This window comes from Saccoglossus kowalevskii, chromosome 8, assembly GCF_978046115.1.
Source record: "Saccoglossus kowalevskii chromosome 8, keSacKowa6.1, whole genome shotgun sequence".
NCBI classification, from domain to species: domain Eukaryota; kingdom Metazoa; phylum Hemichordata; class Enteropneusta; family Harrimaniidae; genus Saccoglossus; species Saccoglossus kowalevskii.
Window position 1 is genome coordinate 11528042 of NC_140648.1, and position 27554 is coordinate 11555595.

The 27554-nt window shown below is 35.7% G+C and overlaps 1 protein-coding gene across 1 annotated transcript; it reads left to right on the top strand.

The window, feature by feature from the left end:
- On the top strand, positions 1-27554 carry LOC102807543 (uncharacterized). Its single transcript, XM_085502690.1, has 7 exons — positions 1-111; positions 3520-3597; positions 4099-4111; positions 15559-15855; positions 16541-16782; positions 18068-18390; positions 27314-27554. Exons 1-7 carry the CDS (start codon positions 1-3, stop codon positions 27552-27554), a joined length of 1305 nt encoding a protein of 434 aa, XP_085358816.1.

Here is a 27554-nt window from a genome sequence, read left to right on the forward strand (position 1 = left end):
ATGGTGAAAGTCGTGATATTTGTTTCTATATGTGTCATAGTTGCATCACTATGTAGCGGGAAAAGCGTGAAAAAACGAGAGGAGGCAGAAGTTGTCGGAACTGATGTGGATGTAAGATAATGTTTTTTTAACTCTTACTTATGTATACATCAATTTCCGTTACACGATTATTTGTCCAGTGTTCTAACCATATTTACTTTTGCACATAAGCTCTGGTTTTATTTAGAATTCCACAGTTACTTTGTTGAAAACTATTACTGTTTTAGTTTATTGTTTTACAAGAAGGTTGTTTTCTCGTGATCGAAGTGGAAAGTGCAATTTCGTCAGATTTCAAACGTTACTTTTTTAAACCTAGATTGAAGCTAACGTTTCCCATGAATGTCACATTAGATAGTCGTGTCACCATATATACGCAACATCTACAATTAGTTATTTAACGGCTGTACATAAAAATCTAATACATTGTTCATTTTGGAAGGATGAACATAGCTGAGTTCTCCTTTCACTGTCTGTTCGAACACAACTCAATACATACTTTTGTCGGCGATGGTACGGGGGCCGAGAATTGTTGATTGTGAACTACAACAGAAAACAACTATTTGGTAGGAAGCTAAGTTCCAGACTTAGGGGTACCTCGACTAATGAAAGTACGTAGACGGTATGCTTTGGTGCTGGTATCAGAAGACTGTTCACATTGTATGGAGATTTTATGATCAGTTATCGTAAAAATATGTTTTGGTCGGGTATCAGTTTTGTCATGGCTTGCACAGTCGTCTTCGAATGTGTTTTATATTTTGGTCTAGTAATGAGCATGGAAGCTGCGGCCCATTCCTAAATAACGCTATCATTTGACTGCCATCGGACAAGAAAAATATCAGAGAAGTGGGATGCCAGAGTTAGCGAAAGTGAAAACGTAATGTCCAACTAGTTATAATTGTCGGGCAGTGTCAAAATGCTCTTTGCAGAATCGGAATCGTATGTTTATCAACTCATTTTCCATTGCGAGTTTGTAGGCATTTGCAACTAGAACCTTACTAATTAGAACCTTACTAATTAGTAAGGTTCTAGTACATACAGGACCAACCCTGTGCGTTCATTCCGGTATCTAATCCAAATTAGTTATATATTAACAAGTACTAGAGCGTGCGATTTAAGGTGACAGCGGCCTCAGTTCATCTCTACATTGGATGCACCAAGAAATAAAGAGAGCCTGACCTTGCAGCGTCGGGCAGTCATGGTTCGACTCGCATAGTGCGTATCCACGAGAAAGAGAAGGTGTTTTACCCACATGCCGGCCTTGTGGCATTCGAACGGGAAATGCCTCTTTTAGAGGGCTAGTAAAGCTGTCGGTCCCGTGCACCGCTTCTACCCTCAGTACACGTAAAATGCCCAGTTATCACTGTAACAGTTTTCGCATGATAACAGACGCATTTCTTTCAAAACACGTCTCTTGTTTCCAAGTTTGTGTTTATACCCTCTAGCTGTTGACAGGAAATGAGTATATGAGGGGGTTATATAGATCTTCAATCCGATAAATATCAGCTAAAAATAGTCCTTTTTGAGGGGAAACCAAATTCACTGTGATTATTTTAATTTGCGGAGCGGTAGTCCAAATGTGGTGGATACTCCTCGCGTGACTATCTTGACTTCCTGTCCAATCGTTTCGTATTTAACGCATAGTTTGGTAACGAAAACTGTTGTTCTAAACTATGTTTCATTTTAGAGACGGTACTCGCTCCATATTAAAAGCAATCGTGTTTCCTACAGTTTCATGATCGGATTTGAATGTACGCCAATATTCGAGCAATTTCAGTTTTCGAACTGTGAAGTACATCATCGATCAAATAAGTTATAAATGTGATACTCAACCGATGATGGCGCTGTTAGCGATATGTTAAAACGGTCGTTTTCGTTCGCCAGAGATAATTTGTCTGATTGTTCTTATATTAAAAAAAATAATCATTTATCGAATATTGCCATTGACTGCTTCAGTGTTTTTCCTTTGTTATGCTGGGTTTAACGTTAATATGGCCAAAACGCAAAGGGAAACTCGGGGCTCGGACTATCTTTGCCAGGGGATCTGCTTTGTGTAATCGAACCGGAGCCTCGAACGCTTCGTTTCTACTTACATCTTTAGTTGTTGTTGTTTTTTTGACTACAGGAATTGCTTAGTTTTGGAGCTGTAAGTGTGTTAGCGTGAAGAAACAGGCAAAGTGCGACTTTTCTAATTGTTCTAAGAAAATAGTCATACCGTATCCCAAGCTCCCAGACACCTATTTATCCACCCCTCAATAATATATTGTTATTACATGGCTTCACCCGCCCGCCAATCAATCGCAAACTTTAGAATATAAACATCCGGGGATTTTTTACGGTCCAGTCAGCCATGTACGGACCGTCGTCAATAGCAACAGAGAGATCCAATAATCGAAGAAATTCGCGGAACTACAGCTTGATTTAACTTGATTTAAAACGTACTTTTTTACCAATAAGAATTACCTTTAAACATTAAGATATAAACCCCGTATTCTTTACGTTATTAAAGGTATGTAATAACAATATTACAGCCAGAATATGGGCATTAGTGCCCTCCTAACGTCGGGCAAATGATCACCTTGGTCGTGTTTGTATCACCTGATTCGTTCGTTGGTCGTATCTCTGGAGTTAGCAACTTATTTTTCAGGGTATCGATATTTGGTATTTTCTGTTGCTGTAATTAATGGTCTTACTTTTTATTTTGTATTTGAAACTGTCCCACATAATTGAGCTGTTTTCAACCCACTCATCTAGGCACAAATCAAATTGCGTATAAACCAAAAGAAGCGTAGCCGTTGGCAAGAGATGCTGAGTTGTTCGATTTACGAAAACATTTACACAAATGAGCACGCCCATATTTTAAAAACCACGCCCACTATTGAGAAACCACGCCCAAATTGTAACTCAATGTTTAATTAACAGTTAACAGAACTTCGAGTGACGAGCAATATATATTTGTGTTGTTGTTGAACGTCCACATTTAGTAACTCGAACTTTAATAAACAGTTAATTGAACACCGAGTTACTGGCAACATAGATGTGTTGTTTTGTTCAATGTTCAAATTTAATAACTCGAATTTGAATTAACTGTTAACCGAACTTCGAGTTATGGGGAGCATAAAACATTCACTTAGTTTCCCGGATAGAAAGTGTGAGTGGAGGAGTGATCTGAAGGTGCACATGGGAGTATTAATTATCGAAAGTTGCAGCAAACTAATAATGTATAAAGAAAAATGAAATAATGTAGGTTACTTTGAATGAGAGATCTCGACTCCTCCAAATAAATATTTGTGATTTTGGAACTGAGTAGTCATGTACTCTGTCATTGCATTCCCATTACACTTATCTTAGTGTATATGATTAATGCTCGTGGAAACATTTGCCACATTTCATTTTTTACTGAGTAAAAGTACAGACTGAATGCATTTGAAATTTCTTCTCAAGCGATGCTAACATCAGTTATTGCATGTTATTTACACACAGATAACGTTAATTTCTTTAGAGAATGCCGTAGAAAATTACAATATTGGAGGGTCAAGCTCAACCAAAAGACAGATGGATATCGATTTAACTTCAACTGACGGTCAGTTTTATTCACTTTTATTAACTTGACAAAAATGCAGTATGGACGAACGCATATATCTTATAATGGTACTCTTATACAATGATTTATTAAACTACAAAATGATGTGTCTGCATGATTCACAACAGTATTCGTTTAGATAAAAACTAAAACTACTAATACACATGTCTACTGATTGTTTACATGAGTATTAGTAAATTTCACTGTTTCTTAAAAAGAACACCCAGATGTGGGCTACACGTGGGCGTTTTCAGTTCATGGATAAATCATAGTCCAATGCACATATGATTATACAGTATAAAACAAAACTAGTTAAAATTACATATTCTAGCAAATTGGCCATGACGCATTTCTAAAAAAACAAGTCATTGTCAATGACACGTCCCCGTTCCGTTCATATTTGAGTGACATATACATTCAAAGCAGATCATGACCGAAATGCACCTGCATATGTACAACACATTGTGCTAAATCTGAACAAAATCCATCCATGCATGACTGAGATCCGGTTCTGGAATTGTGAAAATACGTGATTTTGATGCATTTTCGGCCTTAAAATGGCCATCATTCCGCTATTGTTAAGCAGATCATGAAACAAATGCACATATCTATTTGTGACATGATGTACCATGTGTGTGTGAAGTTTGAACTTGATCAATCCAGACATGTCTTGGATACGGATCCAGAACTGAATTCTTTAACAAAATGGCCGCCAGTCGGCCATTTCGAACTTGATCCGAAAAAAAAAACGTGCATCAAGGTCCTATTATGTTTAATGTATGTACCAAATTTGAACAAAATCCATCCATGCATAACTGAGATCCGGGTCCGGAATGGTGAAAATGTGCGATTTCAATGCATTTTCGGCCTTAAAGCGGCCGCCATTTGGCTATCGTTAATGAGATCATGAAACAAATGCACATACATATTTGTGACATGATGTACCTTGTGTGTGTGAAGTTTGAACTCGATCAATCCAAGCATGTCTCAGATACGGATCCAGAACTGCATTCTTTAAAACAAAATGGCCGCCAGTCGGCCATTTTGAACCCGATCCAAAAAAAAAATGACGTGCATCAAGGTCCTATTATGTTTAATGTATGTACCAAATTTGAACAAAATCCGTCCATGCATAACTGAGATCCGGGTCCGGAATGGTGAAAATGTGCGATTTTGATGCATTTTCGGTCTTAAAATGGCCGCTATTCGGCTATCGTTAATCGGATCATGAAAAAAATGCATGTGCATATGTCCCATATAATGTGTGATGCATGAGTGAAGTTTGAACTTAATCGGTCCATGCATGTTCGAGATACAGGTGATCATGGACGGACGGACGCACGGACGGACGGACGGACGCACAACGGGCAAAACAAAAGTCCCCGTTTTCGGACTGCGTCCGAACAGGGACTAAAAATTGTCGCAATTATTCATTTCAGACTGTCATATGTATTGTGCTTGTGATCGTATTCTTTTTTTAGATGGCATGGCGGTGTCCATTAATGCCATACTCAAAATAAGTGGCGCTGATGTTATTATTAGTATTATTTTGAACATAATTGTGATTGCACACGGTTTGCTGTTGTGTATCTGCAAACATGATAGGTGTGTCTTTGTTTGAATGACATCCGTATTGAATGCAGCTAAGCACCTTATAAGTAATGTCGATTGATAAACATTCCGAATTCGGGAGCGAAAGGCTTTAATTACAACGTTATAATTGGTCAAATAAGATGGTTATGATTAGCTACTTTTTACATCCGGTTGTATTAGATTGGTTGCGTAATTGACATGTATGATTAGGTGAGAGGCCATCGTCTGTAATTGGCCTTATAGGGAAGGTATGTGATTGAGTATAATATTGAAGTTGGTATCCGAAATTTTCACCAAGCTCATAGAATACAAGCTTATAAAACGCATACAATTTGTATAATATGCGTGCATTAGGTACTGTGATGGTATAAACAGGTACTGTGATGGTATAAATAGGTACTGTGATGGTATGAATAGGTACTGTGATGGTATAAATAGGTACTGTGATGGTATGAATAGGTACTGTGATGGTATAAATAGGTACTGTGGTGGTACCAATAGGTACTGTGATGGTATGATTAGGTATTGTGATGGTATGAATAGGTACTGTGGTGGTATAAATAGGTACTGTGGTGGTATAAATAGGTACTGCGATGGTATGAATAGGTTTTGTGATGGTATGAATAAGTACTGTGGTGGTATAAATAGATACTGTGATGGTATAAATAGGTAATGTGATGGTATAAATATGTACTGTGATGGTATGAATAGGTATTGTGGTGGTATGAATAGGTACTGTGGTGGTATGAATAGGTACTGTGGTAGTATAAATAGATACTGTGGTGGTATAAATAGGTACTGCGATGGTATGAATAGGTTTTGTGATGGTATGAATAGGTATTGCGGTTGTATAAATAGTGGTATGAATAGGTATTGTGATGGTATGAATAGGTACTGTGGTGGTATGAATAGGTACTGTGGTGGTATAAATAGGTACTGTGGTGGTATAAATAGGTACTGCGATGGTATGAATAGGTTTTGTGATGGTATGAATAGGTACTGTGGTGGTATATATAGGTACTGTGATGGTATGAATAGGTATTGTAGTGGTATGAATAGGTACTGTGGTATAAATATGTACTATGGTGGTATGAATAGGTACTGTGATGGTATGAATAGGTACTGTGGTGGTATCAATAGGTATTGTGGTGGTATGAATATGCACTGCGATGGTATAAATAGGTACTGTGGTGGTATGAATAGGTAAGGTAGTGGTATAAATAGGTACTGTGGTATAAATATGTACTATGGTGGTATAAATAGTTACTGTGATGGTATAAATAGGTATTGTGATGGTATAAATAGGTACTGTGATGGTATGAATAGGTACTGTGATGGTATGAATATGTACTGTGGTGGTATCAATATGTATTGTGGTGGTATGAATAGGTACTGTGATGGTATAAACAGGTACTGTGATGGTATGAATAGGTACTGTGATGGTATGAATAGGTACTGTGGTGGTACCAATAGGTATTGTGGTGGTAAGAATAGGTACTATGGTGCTATGAATAGGTACTGTGATGGTATGAATAGGTACTGTGATGGTATGAATAGGTACTGTGATGGTATGAATAGGTATTGTGATGGTATGAATAGGTACAGTAATGGTATGAATGGGTACTGTGGTGGTATAAATAGGTACTGTGATGGTATGAATAGGTACTGTGATGGTATGAATAGGTACTGTGATGGTATAAATAGCTATATAGGTACTGTGATGGTATAAATAGGTACTGTGATGGTATAAATAGGTATTGTGGTGGTATGAATAGATACTGTGGTGGTATGAATAGGTACTGTGATGGTATAAATAGGTATTGTGATGGTATGAATTGGTACTGTGGTGGTATCAATAGGTACTGTGATGGTATGAATAGGTACTGTGGTGGTATCAATAGGTATTGTGGTGGTATGAATAGGTACTGTGATGGTATAAACAGGTACTGTGATGGTATGAATAGGTACTGTGATGGTATGAATAGGTACTGTGGTGGTACCAATAGGTATTGTGGTAGTAGGAATAGGTACTATGGTGCTATGAATAGGTACTGTGATGGTATGAATAGGTACTGTGATGGTATGAATAGGTACTGCGATGGTATGAATAGGTATTGTGATGGTATGAATAGGTACAGTAATGGTATGAATGGGTACTGTGGTGGTATGAATAGGTACTGATGGTATAAATAGGTACTGTGATGGTATGAATAGGTACTGTGGTGGTATCAATAGGTACTGTGGTGGTATAAATAGGTACTGTGATGGTATGAATAGGTACTGTGATGGTATGAATAGGTACTGTGATGGTATGAATAGGTACTGTGATGGTATGAATTGGTACTGTGATGGTATCAATAGGTACTGTGATGGTATGAATAGGTACAGTAATGGTATGAATGGGTACTGTGGTGGTATGAATAGGTACTGATGGTATAAATAGGTACTGTGATGGTATGAATAGGTACTGTGGTGGTATCAGTAGGTACTGTGGTGGTATAAATAGGTACTGTGATGGTATGAATAGGTACTGTGATGGTATGAATAGGTACTGTGATGGTATGAATAGGTACTGTGATGGTATGAATAGGTACTGTGATGGTATGAATAGGTACTGTGATGGTATGAATAGGTATTGTGATGGTATGAATAGGTACTGTGATGGTATGAATAGGTACTGTGATGGTATAAATAGGCACTGTGATGGTATGACTAGGTACTGTGATGGTATGAATATGTACTGTGGTGGTATCAATAGGTATTGTGGTGGTATGAATAGGTACTGTGATGGTATAAACAGGTACTGTGATGGTATGAATAGGTACTGTGATGGTATAAATAGGTACTGTGGTGGTATGAATAGGTACTGTGATGGTATGAATAGGTACTGTGATGGTATGAATAGGTACTGTGATGGTATGAATAGGTACTGTGATGGTATAAATAGGTATTGTGATGGTATAAATAGGTACTGTGGTGGTACCAATAGGTATTGTGGTGGTAAGAATAGGTACTATGGTGCTATGAATAGGTACTGTGATGGTATGAATAGGTACTGTGATGGTATGAATAGGTACTGTGATGGTATGAATAGGTACTGTGGTGGTATGAATAGGTACTGTGATGGTATGAATAGGTACTGTGATGGTATGAATAGGTACTGTGATGGTATGAATAGGTACTGTGATGGTATAAATAGGTATTGTGATGGTATAAATAGGTACTGTGGTGGTACCAATAGGTATTGTGGTGGTAAGAATAGGTACTATGGTGCTATGAATAGGTACTGTGATGGTATGAATAGGTACTGTGATGGTATGAATTGGTACTGTGATGGTATAAATAGGTATTGTGATGGTATAAATAGGTACTGTGGTGGTACCAAAAGGTATTGTGATGGTATAAATAGGTATTGTGATGGTATAAATAGGTACTGTGATGGTATAAATAGGTACTATGATGGTATAAATAGGTACTGTGATGGTATGAATAGGTATTGTGGTGGTATGAATAGGTACTGTGATGGTATAAACAGGTACTGTGATGGTATGAATAGGTACTGTGATGGTATAAATAGGTACTGTGGTGGTATGAATAGGTACTGTGATGGTATGAATAGGTACTGTGATGGTATGAATAGGTACTGTGATGGTATGAATAGGTACTGTGATGGTATAAATAGGTATTGTGATGGTATAAATAGGTACTGTGGTGGTACCAATAGGTATTGTGGTGGTAAGAATAGGTACTATGGTGCTATGAATAGGTACTGTGATGGTATGAATAGGTACTGTGATGGTATGAATAGGTACTGTGATGGTATGAATAGGTACTGTGGTGGTATGAATAGGTACTGTGATGGTATGAATAGGTACTGTGATGGTATGAATAGGTACTGTGATGGTATGAATAGGTACTGTGATGGTATAAATAGGTATTGTGATGGTATAAATAGGTACTGTGGTGGTACCAATAGGTATTGTGGTGGTAAGAATAGGTACTATGGTGCTATGAATAGGTACTGTGATGGTATGAATAGGTACTGTGATGGTATGAATTGGTACTGTGATGGTATAAATAAGTATTGTGATGGTATAAATAGGTACTGTGGTGGTACCAATAGGTATTGTGATGGTATAAATAGGTATTGTGATGGTATAAATAGGTACTGTGATGGTATAAATAGTTACTATGATGGTATAAATAGGTACTGTGATGGTATGAATAGGTACTGTGATGGTATAAATAGGTACTGTGATGGTATGAATAGGTACTGTGGTGGTATCAATAGGTACTGTGGTGGTATAAATAGGTACTGTGATGGTATGAATAGGTACTGTGATGGTATGAATAGGTACTGTGATGGTATGAATAGGTACTGTGATGGTATGAATAGGTACTGTGATGGTATGAATAGGTACTGTGATGGTATGAATAGGTACTGTGATGGTATAAATAGGTATTGTGATGGTATGAATAGGTACTGTGATGGTATGAATAGGTACTGTGATGGTATAAATAGGTACTGTGATGGTATGAATAGGTACTGTGATGGTATGAATATGTACTGTGGTGGTATCAATAGGTATTGTGGTGGTATGAATATGTACTGTGATGGTATAAACAGGTACTGTGATGGTATGAATAGGTACTGTGATGGTATAAATAGGTACTGTGGTGGTATGAATAGGTACTGTGATGGTATGAATAGGTACTGTGATGGTATGAATAGGTACTGTGATGGTATGAATAGGTACTGTGATGGTATAAATAGGTATTGTGATGGTATGAATAGGTACTGTGATGGTATAAATAGGTACTGTGATGGTATGAATTGGTACTGTGGTGGTACCAATAGGTATTGTGATGGTATAAATAGGTATTGTGATGGTATAAATAGGTACTGTGATGGTATGAATAGGTATTGTGATGGTATGAATAGTTACTGTGATGGTATAAATAGGTATTGTGATGGTATAAATAGGTACTGTGATGGTATGAATAGGTACTGTGATGGTATGAATATGTACTGTGGTGGTATCAATAGGTATTGTGGTGGTATGAATAGGTACTGTGATGGTATAAACAGGTACTGTGATGGTATGAATAGGTACTGTGATGGTATAAATAGGTACTGTGGTGGTACCAATAGGTATTGTGGTGGTAAGAATAGGTACTATGGTGCTATGAATAGGTACTGTGATGGTATGAATAGGTACTGTGATGGTATGAATAGGTACTGTGATGGTATGAATAGGTACTGTGATGGTATAAATAGGTACTGGATGGTATAAATAGTTATATAGGTACTGTGATGGTATAAATAGGTACTGTGATGGTATAAATAGGTACTGTGGTGGTATGAATAGGTACTGTGATGGTATGAATAGGTACTGTGATGGTATGAATAGGAACTGTGATGGTATGAATAGGTACTGTGATGGTATAAATAGGTATTGTGATGGTATGAATAGGTACTGTGATGGTATGAATAGGTACTGTGATGGTATAAATAGGTACTGTGATGGTATGAATAGGTACTGTGATGGTATAAATAGGTATTGTGATGGTATGAATAGGTACTGTGATGGTATGAATTGGTACTGTGATGGTATAAATAGGTATTGTGATGGTATAAATAGGTACTGTGGTGGTACCAATAGGTATTGTGATGGTATAAATAGGTATTGTGATGGTATAAATAGGTACTGTGATGGTATAAATAGGTACTATGATGGTATAAATAGGTACTGTGATGGTATGAATAGGTACTGTGATGGTATAAATAGGTATTGTGATGGTATAAATAGGTACTGTGGTGGTACCAATAGGTATTGTGATGGTATAAATAGGTATTGTGATGGTATAAATAGGTACTGTGATGGTATGAATAGGTACTGTGATGGTATGAATAGGTATTGTGATGGTATGAATAGTTACTGTGATGGTATAAATAGGTATTGTGATGGTATAAATAGGTACTGTGATGGTATTAATAGGTACTGTGATGGTATGAATATGTACTGTGGTGGTATGAATAGGTACTGTGATGGTATAAACAGGTACTGTGATGGTATGAATAGGTACTGTGATGGTATAAATAGGTACTGTGGTGGTACCAATAGGTATTGTGGTGGTAAGAATAGGTACTATGGTGCTATGAATAGGTACTGTGATGGTATGAATAGGTACTGTGATGGTATGAATAGGTACTGTGATGGTATGAATAGGTACTGTGATGGTATAAATAGCTATATAGGTACTGTGATGGTATAAATAGGTACTGTGATGGTATAAATAGGTATTGTGGTGGTATGAATAGGTACTGTGGTGGTATGAATAGGTACTGTGATGGTATAAATAGGTATTGTGATGGTATGAATTGGTACTGTGGTGGTATCAATAGGTACTGTGATGGTATGAATAGGTACTGTGGTGGTATCAATATGTATTGTGGTGGTATGAATAGGTACTGTGATGGTATAAACAGGTACTGTGATGGTATGAATAGGTACTGTGATGGTATGAATAGGTACTGTGGTGGTACCAATAGGTATTGTGGTGGTAAGAATAGGTACTATGGTGCTATGAATAGGTACTGTGATGGTATGAATAGGTACTGTGATGGTATGAATAGGTACTGTGATGGTATGAATAGGTATTGTGATGGTATGAATAGGTACAGTAATGGTATGAATGGGTACTGTGGTGGTATAAATAGGTACTGTGATGGTATGAATAGGTACTGTGATGGTATGAATAGGTACTGTGGTGGTATAAATAGGTACTGTGATGGTATAAATAGGTATTGTGATGGTATGAATAGGTACTGTGGTGGTATGAATAGGTACTGTGATGGTATGAATAGGTATTGTGGTGGTATGAATTGGTACTGTGGTATAAATATGTACTATGGTGGTATAAATGGGTACTGCGATGGTGTGAATAGGTACTGTGATGGTATAAATGGGTATTGTGATGGTATGAATAGGTACTGTGGTGGTATGAATAGGTACTGTGATGGTATAAATAGGTACTGTGATGGTATGAATAGGTACTGTGATGGTATGAATTGGTACTGTGGTGGTACCAATAGGTATTGTGATGGTATAAATAGGTATTGTGATGGTATAAATAGGTACTGTGATGGTATGAATAGGTACTGTGGTGGTATGAATAGGTACTGTGATGGTATGAATAGGTATTGTGATGGTATGAATAGGTACTGTGGTGGTATAAATAGGTACTGTGATGGTATAAATAGGTATTGTGATGGTATGAATAGGTACTGTGATGGTATAAATAGGTACTGTGATGGTATAAATAGGTACTGTGATGGTATGAATAGGTACTGTGGTGGTATCAATAGGTATTGTGGTGGTATGAATAGGTACTGTGATGGTATAAATAGGTACTGTGATGGTATAAATAGGTACTGTGATGATATTATTAGGTACTGTGATGTATGAATAGGTACTGTGATGGTATGAATAGGTACAGTGATGGTATGAATAGGTACTGTGTTGGTACCAATAGGTATTGTGATGGTATGAATAGGTACTGTGGTGGTATAAATAGGTACTATGATGGTATAAATAGGTACTGTGATGGTGTGAATAGGTACTGTGATGGTATAAATAAGTACTGTGATGGTATGAATAGGTACTGTGATGGTATGAATAGGTATTGTGATGGTATGAATAGGTACTGTGGTGGTATAAATAGGTACTGTGGTGGTATAAATAGGTACTGTGGTATAAATATGTACTATGGTGGTATAAATAGGTACTGTGATGGTGTGAATAGGTACTGTGATGGTATAAATAAGTACTGTGATGGTATGAATAGGTACTGTGATGGTATGAATAGGTATTGTGATGGTATGAATAGGTACTGTGGTGGTATAAATAGGTACTGTGGTGGTATAAATAGGTACTGTGGTATAAATATGTACTATGGTGGTATAAATGGGTACTGCGATGGTATGAATAGGTACTGTGATGGTATAAATAGGTACTGTGATGGTATGAATAGGTACTGATGGTATGAATAGGTACTGTGATGGTATAAATAGGTACTGTGATGGTATGAATAGGTACTGTGATGGTATGAATAGGTACTGTGATGGTATGAATAGGTACTGTGATGGTATGAATAGGTACTGTGGTGGTATGAATAGGTACTGTGATGGTATGAATAGGTATTGTGATGGTATGAATAGGTACTGTGGTGGTATAAATAGGTAGTGTGATGGTATAAATAGGTATTGTGATGGTATGAATAGGTACTGTGATGGTATGAATAGGTATTGTGATGGTATGAATAGGTACTGTGGTGGTATAAATAGGTACTGTGATGGTATGAATAGGTACTGTGATGGTATGAATAGGTACTGTGATGGTATGAATAGGTACTGTGATGGTATGAATAGGTACTGTGGTGGTATGAATAGGTACTGTGATGGTATGAATAGGTATTGTGATGGTATGAATAGGTACTGTGGTGGTATAAATAGGTACTGTGATGGTATAAATAGGTATTGTGATGGTATGAATAGGTACTGTGATGGTATAAATAGGTACTGTGATGGTATAAATAGGTACTGTGATGGTATGAATAGGTACTGTGGTGGTATCAATAGGTATTGTGATGGTATGAATAGGTACTGTGATGGTATAAATAGGTACTGTGATGGTATAAATAGGTACTGTGATGATATTATTAGGTACTGTGATGTATGAATAGGTACTGTGATGGTATGAATAGGTACTGTGGTGGTACCAATAGGTATTGTGATGGTATGAATAGGTACTGTGGTGGTATAAATAGGTACTATGATGGTATAAATAGGTACTGTGATGGTGTGAATAGGTACTGTGATGGTATAAATAGGTACTGTGATGGTATGAATAGGTACTGTGATGGTATGAATAGGTATTGTGATGGTATGAATAGGTACTGTGGTGGTATAAATAGGTACTGTGGTGGTATAAATAGGTACTGTGGTATAAATATGTACTATGGTGGTATAAATGGGTACTGCGATGGTATGAATAGGTACTGTGATGGTATAAATAGGTACTGTGATGGTATGAATAGGTACTGATGGTATGAATAGGTACTGTGATGGTATGAATAGGTACTGTGATGGTATAAATAGGTACTGTGATGGTATGAATAGGTACTGTGATGGTATAAATAGGTACTGTGATGGTATGAATAGGTACTGTGATGGTATAAATAGGTACTGTGATGGTATCAATAGGTACTGTGATGGTATAAATAGGTACTGTGATGGTATGAATAGGTACTGTGATGGTATGAATAGGTACTGTGATGGTATGAATAGGTACTGTGATGGTATGAATAGGTACTGATGGTATAAATAGGTACTGTGATGGTATGAATAGGTACTGTGATGGTATGAATAGGTACTGTGATGGTATAAATAGGTACTGTGATGGTATGAATAGGTACTGATGTGGTATCAATAGGTACTGTGATGGTATAAATAGGTACTGTGATGGTATGAATAGGTACTGTGATGGTATGAATAGGTACTGTGATGGTATGAATAGGTACTGTGATGGTATGAATAGGTACTGATGGTATGAATAGGTACTGATGTGGTATGAATAGGTACTGTGGTGGTATAAATAGGTACTGTGATGGTATAAATAGGTACTGTGATGGTATAAATAGGCACTGTGATAGTATGATTAGGTACTGTGATGGTATGAATAGGTACTGTGGTGGTATAAATAGGTACTGTAGTGGTATAAATAGGTACTGTGGTATAAATATGTACTACAGTGGTATAAATAGGTACATTATGTATATTATGAATTCATTAGATACTGCAATGGTAAACATAATTAACATACATTATGTATATTATGCATTCATTAGATACTGTGATTGTATAAATAATTAACATACAATATGTATATTATACATTCATTAGATAGTGATGTTATAAATAATTAACATGCAATATGTATATTAAGCATTCATTAGATACTGTGATGGTATAAATAATTAACATACATTATGTATATTATGCATTCCTTATACACTGTGATGGTATAAATAATTAACATACACTATGTATATTATATATTCATAATGTACTGTGATGGTATAAATAATTAGCATACTATGTGTATATTATGCATTGATTGGATACTGTGATGGTATAAATAATTAACATACATTATGTATATTATGCATTCCTTAGATAGTGATGGTATAAATAATTAACATACATTATGTATATGTATGTATTCGTTAGATACTGTGATGGTATAAATAATTAACATACATTATGTATATTATGCATTCATTAGGTATTGTGGTTGTATACTTACTATTTACGTCCTGTACCTATGTTCCGTTTTGGATAAGTGACTTTACTGATAGGTTTCGTGGAGGTGTAATGCAGATTAAATATTCAACTGATCCTGCCAATATGCCGACTACCTGGACAGATATTAATCAAAGTCCGGTCGATTTCTTTATCGGAAATCATTCATTATGGACTGTGTATTTCGGACCATTTGCACCATGCACCACAGTATACATCGATGCTCAATTAGAAAAGAATGGTCTAACATCATATTTGGGTAATTTTAGTGTATCGACTGGTAAGTACAATAAAACAGATTTATTTAATTATTATTGCTAACTAAGCTTAATATTTTAGTTTAACACTAAACGAATAACAGGACCATCGAAATAATTGTATTTGTTCAGAGGAATGTTTTTGTTCTTGTACATTGTATGCATGTTCAATTGCTGTGAAATATATGTGAAAAGGTGGAGGTAGTATATTTTTAGCTGTGTTTGACCTATAGAATATCCGATATAGCTTACTAATAAGTTGTCATCTTTGTCTTCTCTGAATGCGCCATCAATATATGCATTATTAAGTTTGCTCCTGGCATATGTACCCTATTTAGACAAATTTGGGGAAGCTATAGTTAATATTTAGCTCATATAATTCAAATATATTGATATAGTAACAGCTTTAAAAATAAATCTTAAACCAAAGTAACAGTTTACCTCTCAAGCTCACGTTTTGCAATTAAAATAAAAGGATTTGTCGTATCAAAGGCTTAGGAGGATTATTCCATACGACCGACCCCTTTTTTCCATCTCGTCCAAAATCTCTTGAATAGAAAACTGATAAAGAAATTTGAGGTATAGGAATATACTAGTAACATGGGTGTACAATATGAGGTATATTATTTGCATGACCAAGTAAAAACAATAATTTTAATAATTATTTCTCATTTCAATGAATCACACATGTTGTTTAATTATTCACAGATTGTCCATGTGATTGTACAAGCTGTATAGGCGAGCCACACTACACCACCTTCCAGAATATCCGGTTTGATTTCAATGGTCCTTGTAGTTACATTCTGACTGACACATGTCTACAAGCAAGTCATTCATTGAAAATGGTTGTCAAACACGTGTTTGTTAAAGCCAATGTTGAGAGTATAGAGAGTGCGACTGTGATTGCTGATGGCAATACTATCGATCTTTTAGATGATGGGTCCATACAGGTATGTAAATTGCATTCTTCTACATTTGTGGAGCTTTTTCTTTGGGGGTCATTATGTTGTTTGGATTGGTGTTTTCTTTAAATTCCTTTTATTTTACGGTGTCATTCATGTTTAGATTTCATTCCGTTGATGTCGAGAGTCTGATTCAAATTCACTGTCAATTCAAGCCACTTTGTTTGCTGCTACTATATTTTATTCGACATTCCTAGAATAATTACGTGCACACTTTGTTCACACAATCCCCTAATGGGTAAATGAAAGGCATCGGCCATTTCAAGATATAAATATCTTGAAGTTAAACATTTCTACCACTTCTTTGCTTGTGATCCCAGGAAAGGGCGAATGATCAAATTTGGTTGAATTATCATGATTTATATTTCAGTCAGTTTGACAGTGGTTGTCATGACATATACTGATAAAGGTTAATGACAAGACCAGATGGCGAGCTGGTCGAAATCAACCAAAAACATCTTATGACTCTGCAGTTTTTAAGATACAAGACAGTAGCTGTAATTCTAAACCAATGTTGTTTGCGAGTTTAAAAAAGGTAGTATCTTGGTGGAATGTTAGTGCGAGATTATTACCCCATCAATATTAGTTAGTGTTGACAATGTATAGAAATGTTTTCTCTAGACAGCTTGACGAGTAATTAATTGATTATGATGTGTAAAACTTTCATGTGATTGGTTGTTTGTTGGAAGGCAAGGCCTTGGAGTCTCTTATACTGATTGTAATTGGTTAAGGGGTGACAAGAAATAAAGATGGATTTAATGCTGTCTCGGGTGAAAACCCGGGACTGGGCAGAGAATCGTTTTGGGAACATGAACGAAGCTTGTGTGTGTCTTTTGTTAGCCTAGCGTGGAAACGACCGAACCCCGGTTACCTAAGTGAAAGGTTTTTAACCATCAAAAATACCTATCACAGAATGACTATTAATATTACATTACTAGAACGATTGCATTCATACAATAGAATTGTCTTTAGTACTAACATATTGCAACTAGCATGTTTGTCTGGTTGATATAAAGATTAACTAGTAACCTGATAATATTTAGGAAGAGTCATGTTAATCAAGTGGTGAGATTACAATTCTGATATGACGAATAAGTTTATAGTTATTGTAAATCAGTCAACGGAATAGTCAACCTCATGATATATATATTCTAAAAGCGAACCATCAACCAAACTCTGATTATGAGCCTATGATGTGAGTATATGGATTCGTTACTTCAAATAGAATGTGAATGCAAATGTTTAAACAAATTCATGTAATATGTTCACACAGGTTGGCGGAGTTTTGGTTTCTGGTACTACGTTCGTGACTAGTGATGGAAATATTGAAATTCAGGTCATTAGTGAATACATGAGGCTGATTTTTTCAGTAACTGCAAAATGGTGGATTTTATGGATCAAGAACGAACAAACTAAACGCAATGAAATACGTTTTGAAATCAAAGACAACTCAGTCCTTGTTGAGAAACAGTGTGGAATGCTTGGTCCTAAGTATGTCGACAATACACTACATCCGTTTGTAGGATTCATAAAGCCAAATGGAGCTATCACAAATGACGCAATCGAGCATGGCAACAGCTGGGTGGTGATTGGAAGGTACGTTTCTTTTGTGTAACACAACAAAGTATTGTTGTATACAATGTGTTGTTGCGTACAATGTATTGTTGTGTACCATGTATTGTGTACAACGTATTGTTGTGTACCAAGTATTGTGTACCATGTATTGTGTACCATGTATTGTTGTGTAACATGTATTGTTCTTTATACAATGTGTTGTTGTGTACCATGCATTGTGGTGTACCATGTATTGGGTACCATGTATTGTTGTGTAACATGTATTATTGTGTAACATGTATTGTTGTTTATACAATGTGTTGTTGTGTACCATGTATTGTTGTGTACAATGTATCGTTGTGTACAATGTGTTGTTGTGTATCATGTATTGCTACGTACCATGTATTGTGTACCGTGTATTGTTGTGTAACATGTATTATTGTGTAACATGTATTGTTGTTTATACAATGTGTTGTTGTGTACCATGTATTGTTGTGTACAATGTATTGTTGTGTACCATGTATTGTTTATACCATGTATTGTTGTGTACCATGTATTGTTGTGTAACATGTATTGTTGTGTACCATGTATTGTTGTGTACCATGTATTTTTGTGTAACGTGCATTGTTGTGTACCATGTATTGTTGTGTACCATGTATTGTTGTGTAATATGTATTGTTGTTCATACCATGTATTGTTGTATACCATGCATTGTTGTGTACCATGCATTGTTGTGTACCATGTATTGTTGTGTTCCATGTATTGTTGTGTACCATGTATTGTTGTGTAATATGTATTGTTGTGTACCATGCATTGTTGTGTACCATGTATTGTTGTGTACCATGTATTGTTGTGTACCATGTATTGTTGTGTTCCATGTATTGTTGTTTATGCCATGTATTGTTGTGTAATATGTATTGGTGTTTATACCATGTATTGTTGTGTAATATGTATTGTTGTTTATACCATGTATTGTTGAATACCATGCATTGTTGTGTATCATGTATTGTTGTGCACCTTGTATTGTTGTGTTCCATGTATTGTTGTTTATGCCATGTATTTTTGTTTATACCATGTATTGTTGTGTACCATGTATTGTTGTGTAATATGTATTGTTGTGTGCCATGTATTGTGTACCATGTATTGTTGTGTACCATGTACTGTTGTGTACCATGTACTGTTGTTTATACGATATTTTGTTGTTTATACCATATAATTTGTACGATGTATTATCTACAATGTATTGTTACGTACCATGTATTTTGTACCATGTATTGTTGTATACAATGTGTTGTTGTGTACAATGTATTGTTGTGTACCATGTATTGTTTATACCATGTATTGTTGTGTACCATGTATTTTTGTGTAACGTGCATTGTTGTGTACCATGTATTGTTGTGTACCATGTATTGTTGTGTAATATGTATTGTTGTTCATACCATGTATTGTTGTATACCATGCATTGTTGTGTACCATGCATTGTTGTGTACCATGTATTGTTGTGTTCCATGTATTGTTGTGTACCATGTATTGTTGTGTAATATGTATTGTTGTGTACCATGCATTGTTGTGTACCATGTATTGTTGTGTACCATGTATTGTTGTGTACCATGTATTGTTGTGTTCCATGTATTGTTGTTTATGCCATGTATTGTTGTGTAATATGTATTGGTGTTTATACCATGTATTGTTGTGTAATATGTATTGTTGTTTATACCATGTATTGTTGAATACCATGCATTGTTGTGTATCATGTATTGTTGTGCACCTTGTATTGTTGTGTTCCATGTATTGTTGTTTATGCCATGTATTTTTGTTTATACCATGTATTGTTGTGTACCATGTATTGTTGTGTAATATGTATTGTTGTGTGCCATGTATTGTGTACCATGTATTGTTGTGTACCATGTACTGTTGTGTACCATGTACTGTTGTTTATACGATATTTTGTTGTTTATACCATATAATTTGTACGATGTATTATCTACAATGTATTGTTACGTACCATGTATTTTGTACCATGTATTGTTGTATACAATGTATTGTTGTGTACCATGTATTGTTGTTTAACATGTATTGCTGTTTATACCATGTATTGTTGTGTACCATGTATTGTTGTTTATATCATGTATTGTGTGTACCATGTATTATTGTGTACCATGTATTAATATTGTTGTGTAACATGTATTGTTGTTTATACTATGTATTATTGTGTACCATGTATTGTGTGTAACATGTATTGTTGTTTATACCATGTATTGTTGTGTAACATGTATTGGGTACCATGTATTGTTGTGTACCATGTATTGATGTGTTCCATGTATTGCTGTGCACCTTGTATTGAGTATAATGTATTGTTGTGTACCATGTATTTCGTACCATGCGTTGTCGTGTATTGTTGAATACTATATATTGTTTTATGACATGTGTATCAAAGTTTTGTTGAAATTTGCGCTACACACGTATTCATGGAATGCAATCCGTAACTCTTAAATTGCGATTTTACAATATATACTACTTCAAATGCATACTTGTTGTAGATTACTTATTTTGATACTAAACTATTTTTAATTACAGTTGTCCATAGGAAGGTGTGCAGAAAAACTGACTGACAACGCCTCGAATTCGTTACCCAACTTATATTTTAGTGTAATTATCATTAGCATAAACATTATGAAATATTGCTTTATTCGCTTGCCTTGTAGAATTTCTTAAAGGTAATAGAAACTTGAAGCGTGTAAAAAGGACATGTCAATGTTTTTGTACATGTTTTGGTATAATTTATTCGATGTCAAGTTTCATTGTCGCTTGTTACTGTATCAGTTATCAGTGATTTGAAAAGATTGGTTATTTTTGCAAGTTATACGTCAATTAAATTAAAGAATTACAGGCTTGTACTTGAACTAAGAACACAATGTATATAATGACTTGCATAAATTAATTAGTCTGAGATAAATCAACTGAAATAATTGAAAGCCTTTTAGCGAAAGCTGCATGTACACTTTAGACGCTTATGCTGTTTTATTATAGAATAAATAGTTATGCATGGAACATAAATCATCAAGTCAATATATTCGTATGCAAAATACAATGCATGTGCCATTGTTCTGTTGTTTGCCTTTAACGCGGCTACCAACCATACAAGAGAACGACGCCAATAACAGTGACGTCACTGTTGCACGACTTGTATATCTTGGAGGCAAGTGTCAGCTGGAATTTTGTCAGAAGCGACAATACCGAAAAATGCTCCTCAAATAAAATTCCATTCTTTACCGTAATGGCGTCAGCTGTTCCACTGACATATGTACCTACATCGGTACAGTGAACGTGGTAACCAGAGTGGATAAAATATCATTTAAGGAACAATAACAAACTACAAGGCTCGCTCGAACTCAACGAGATCTCGGTGGTTATTTGCATCTTAGAAAAATCAACACTCACCGTTATTTTATTAGATTAGTACTAATTTTACAAAAAAATACAGTTGAAACGACAGCCATTTATAATTCAAACCAATACATGAATGTTGATATTATGTCAAACTAAACAAAAACCATTTTTTCGGGAAATAAACTCTGTCGCATACAATCAGTTCTGCCAAAAGCAAGACTGGTAGAAGGCTTAAATTATATACTCAATTCGAAGGTGATATGAGCTGTTGTAAATGAGCGCACAGATCAGCAAGTTCGACAAGAACGGTACTATTATTCGTATATCCTGATTGCGGGTTATACATATTTGATAACTAAGCATAACGATAATTGGCCAACGACCACTCTATTGCAATTTCAAGGTTATTAACACACACTGTTATAATTACATGTCACCAAACACTAAAGCACCAGTAACAGATGTAAAATAATGTTAATGTTAAGTGAAAAGGCAGCAGTCAAATAGATTTTTTTTTATGTTCAGCGTGTACCCATCGATGGTCAGGAGATCACACGACTTCGCTGAATTGATCACATTACATCGTCACCTGCAGCTGATCGCTAAGACCCCCTCTAATGGAACGAATACGATCTAATGGAATGGCACGAGATAGGTCTCTCTCATTAAATGTGGTGTACATTTTCTCACAGGGGACTACAAGGAGCAATTCAAGCATTTGACCGCTGAACTAATAAATATTTTCGTTATTGGTAACCAAAATTTTGACTGGGTCAATGATCTAACTAACCATGCAAGCATGCTCCAAGTTTAACAACAACAACTACTCAAATCCTCACCTGCCTGATTGTAGTATTGATTATGGACGAATCAAAAATTATGTTAATGAATTGTTTGACTGCCGACATCCTACCACCTCAAGCATTCCAATTAACTGCAGGGGCGTCGATCCATTCTGAAAAGTGAGGGGGACACTTTTGTGTCCGCGTAAACGGCCAATGTCCGCGCTTGCGCGAACAGGGGGGTGTCTGAGAAGGGGGGACTGCCCTATGCTCCGACATCTCTATGTTCCGACACCACTATGTTCCGACACCCCTATGTTCCGACACACAGTATACTTGTGTCAAACTTAATCTGACTAGCCGTGCGTGACTTTTTACTACCTTGATATAATCAGGATGTCCTGTGGGTTAATACTGGAAATCCAACTGTAGTGTAGTCCGGCCATGATGCTCGAAAGTCCGTGAAGGCGGGATCTTGCATAATGTTATCGGATAATTATCAGAGAATTATCAAACAATGTTGCCCATTGTATCATTCTAATACTTCGACAATTATTTGACAATATTCGTGTCTGTTGGATGTGGTTCCAACCTTAAATCCTCCGATTGCCTAACTATCGAAGTTTTAGATCGATAATTATCGGAGAATTATTTTACCTTTTTATGAAAGTTGTACTTCGATATTCATCAGTCGCGGAATTGCAAGGTTGCCGTTTACATTCGGTAGCACCTTTCCAAGTTTATCTACATATTAATTAAAATCATTTATTTATTTATTTATTTATTTATTTATTTATTTATTTATTTATTTATTTATTTATTTATTTATTTATTTATTTATTTATTTATTTATTTATTTATTTATTTATTTATTTATTTATTTATTTATTTATTTATTATGCGATAGATGAATAGGCACTGCATTTAGCATTCCGTAGTGTTTGCATAAGTTTTTTGAGATTGCCAAAAAATACAAAGGTTTCACACTATCTCTTTCCATTTCTATATTGTGTGTTTTCGGCCAACAGTCCTTGTTTACCTCCACACGTTATACGTTTTCCTATCAATCTAAGACATTGATAGGTCTCAGAGAATTAAACCACCACCCAGCTGTAGACCCTGTCTAATATCAATCTAAAACATCGAGAATTATCAGATATATATCCGATAATTCAAATGTACAATAGGCCGGCTTCCTCTAATGCGAGGATATTGCACGAGTTTATAGTACCTGCAAATTTGATGCATAATTCATCGTTCAAGGTTAAGGTCCATATTAGACAGATTTCATTAAGGAAGTCAGAAAGCACTATTCTATTCTATTCTTCGTTGTTCCATTGCATTGTTCTGATATTCCTCTTTATTCTGAAAATATTCCCATATGTTACACTCATAAATTACAGTTGGTATAATTGTCATGAATTTGTTTTCGCGTATCTGTTAACCGACTTAATTAATTGATTATTAGCTGAATTGCTGTGTTATGTCTGTCATCGTTTAGGTCTATTTGAAGTTTTGGACGGAACTTGGCTCAGTGATTTGGAACTAATTACGAGATATCCGTCGCGATTCTGACAGTTGGTATTCATAGTTATTAATGTAGTGAACGATTAATCAAAAGATATGACGTATTCAGTACTTAGTGTGATTGGCTGTATGATTGAAGGTTACGCCCTAGAGTCTTTTTACTGCTTTGTAATTGGTTAGAGTTTTGAAAATGAATAAAGAGAGTTTGAGTTGGTCTTGGCGAATACTCCACGACAGACGCAGTCCGAGAGAGTCCAGGGGCGAGCCTTGAGGCAGTCCAGTCTTGGGCGAGTCTTGGTTCAGCCTTGTGAGAGTCTTGGGGACTTTTCCCCAGGGCGCTGTGTCTTATAGAGTGCTCCACAGATCGACTAAGACGAGAGCTGAAACGTATTTCGTTGTGTGTGTCTTATTTGACTGTAAAGTTAAAGTGACTTTCCCGATCCCGTACCTCAAGGGGACGCGATAGAGAGACGAGACGAGATTCCCCCCTGACAAGTGTGGAGAACCCAGAGAGAAGAGATTTTCCCCCTGATATAATACACAATTTAAATACTTATCCTTATATCTGCCAAAACATGTATATCCCGTATTTATACTTTACATTATTTTTTTGTCAATATCCTTTGTGTTCTGCAGATGTATTTGAAACAGCCTGATCGCTCCATTGTGCAGTCGTCGATTTTGTATTTTACGTTTGTGTAAATTACCCAAACTTCTTTGCTACATATGTTACTTATGTAAATCTTAGGCCAGGCAACGTCTCGCCATCTATTTGAATTCCATTTTTATCTATATGTTATAAATAAATAAATAAATAAATAAATAAATAAATAAATAAATAAATAAATAAATAAATAAATAAATAAATAAATAAATAAATAAATAAATAAATAAATAAATAAATAAATAAATAAATAAATAAATAAATAAATAAATAAATAAATAAATAAATAAATAAATAAATAAATAAATAAAATATTGAGAAAGCATAAAAGACTTATTTTCAAATAAATGAATATGTCATGACTAATTCATTTTATCATAGACAGGATTTGCCCAGAAAAAGCCATTTGATGATTTTGAATAACGTATAATAAAGTTAATGAATTCATAATGTCAATAAGTAATGGATTATACAATGTAATATCCAACGAAATATTTGTACGCTACACCAATATAGCTTTAATTTGATATATAACATGATGGTGTTTGTCTAAGGTATTCCTATTTAATATGTGACAGGCTATTACGTAATTATATCTTTGTATAAGGTTGATCCCATAAAATTCCCTTTTATTTGACGCTGTGTATAATTTTTTAAAGCTAACATATTTACCCTGATTTTCGGCGGTAAAACGGCTCAGATTCTACAGCCAAAATTGACCAAATTAATTCCCATGTTTCTGTCTATTTTATGGCATGTAAATTTGACAGCCTTTTTTAAATTTTAATTGTACAGTCAATATTCTGTAACTAGACTGATCGCGCTGAACAGAGAAAAAACATGTTGCTTTGTTCTACCATGGGGAGGGGTATTTATCCAATTTTGGCTTCCGACCACTAGCGTACATATTTCCATTGAAAATATGGCACATTCTGGCCGGCTCAGAATTTATTGAATGATTGTCGAACATAAAAGTACTAAACAATGTAATTTAGGTCTCCCCGAGTACAAGTTGTCAGAGGCCCACATGAAGACTGTCAGGTACATAGTTTATTGTTGACCTGAACGTTTGGCAATAATTAAAAAAATAAATATTTTGCGTCTGAAGCTTGATAGGATACATCGCGTCTGAGAATATTGCCGACGATGATCACAAAAACACCTCCATGAAAACCCATGGCCAGAAGAGTGGCAAGTATTATAATCCGGCATAGTTATTTTTTAATGTAAAGAAATGTAACACTGTGTTACAAAAGGTGAGCGTAGAATAGTGTTTGAAGAAGAATAATGATATTTTTTCTTATAGTAAAGAGATAAAAACGCAGTGAAATGTCAAAAACGTTTCTAAAATTTCGTAGGTGTCAGAACCTATTAGCATCATAGGGTTGTCGGAATATAGGAATGTCGGAACATAGGGGTGTCGGAATATAGGTGTGTAACCCCGAGGAGGGATGTGCCCCCCTCAGAAGGTAGAAATTTTTGAAAAATGCAACCAAAATGAAGTCATTTGGTGCATACTTGGGGATTTTCATTCTTGATCATTAAGAATACAGTACATGTACACAGAACCAAAGGCCTTACACAAACGCAGGCTTTGATATAAGCCTATTATTGATATTTGGGTAAGTCTGGAAAGTGGAGGGGACAGTTGATATTGTGTCCCCATCCTTCAGAAAGTGGGGGGACGTGTCCCCCCTGTCCCCCCCCCATGATCGACGCCCCTGATTAACTGAGCTTGGACAACTATAGAGATCGGCCCAGATCGGCTCTACTCGGTACTATTCAGATTATCATCTGATGATATGCATTCGCAATTACCGACATCAATCATCCGACATCAGACCGTCTCGAGCTTTCTGTGAACTGAGCCCAGATCGGAACTTCTCTATGTTAATGACTAAAGATAAATCGGGAGGCCTATACAGCAATAACATTATTTTTTTACAAAAATAAAATTGAATTTTGATAAAAGGTACCCGTTTTGGTGTTCGTATATTATATATAATTTGGGGTGTTCTCTTAGAAAATAAATTGCAGGGTTAGGGAAATGTCCGAGATTACATTAATTTTGAATTCAATATTACATAATTATTGTCTGTGTGATTCAGGGATCATAAATGGCGAATAAAGGTATATGGTAGACATACGTTTCAAGTGAAGTGACAAGAAACGTTTTCCCTTCAAAGCACCTCTACAAAACGTGTGTAATTTTAATCCACTAATTAGTGTTAAATTCGAATAAATTCATGTTCTCGAAAGAAATCCCACATTATTAAGTTTCGATGTTAATAGAAATACTATGATAGATACAATACTAATAGAGCAACTTATTTACAGTTCACTTTATCTATAATAAAATATATTTAATTTGCCCTAACCATTCCCTTATGTAAACCTGGAAAATTATGTGTTTTTATATTTAGAACTTAACGTCTACGTCACATGTGTACCTTCCCCACGACAACATTATGATTGTCTTTCCCCAGTGTTCATTGAATTCTGCTGCCTTCTAAGTAGGCACAATTTTTATTTACTGCTCAATCAAAACAATCCTTGAACTAACAATGACCTAATTTGTTTGCTTATGTGTATAAATGGTAAGAGCTGTTTTGGAAGAAGACGACACGAAGAGAGCAGCAGCGAAGATCAGAGCAACAACGACTGAATCGACATTAACATCAGCTCGATTGGGAACGAGGGAAGCTGCAGTCAAATGGACTGTTAGTGATTTTACCAGTCATGAATTGGATCTACTGTGTATTAAGAATAAACCTACTAAGCGTTACATACTGGACTACATGTATCTGTATCTCTTCTTTGTGTACGCCCTTACCGCCTGGTAA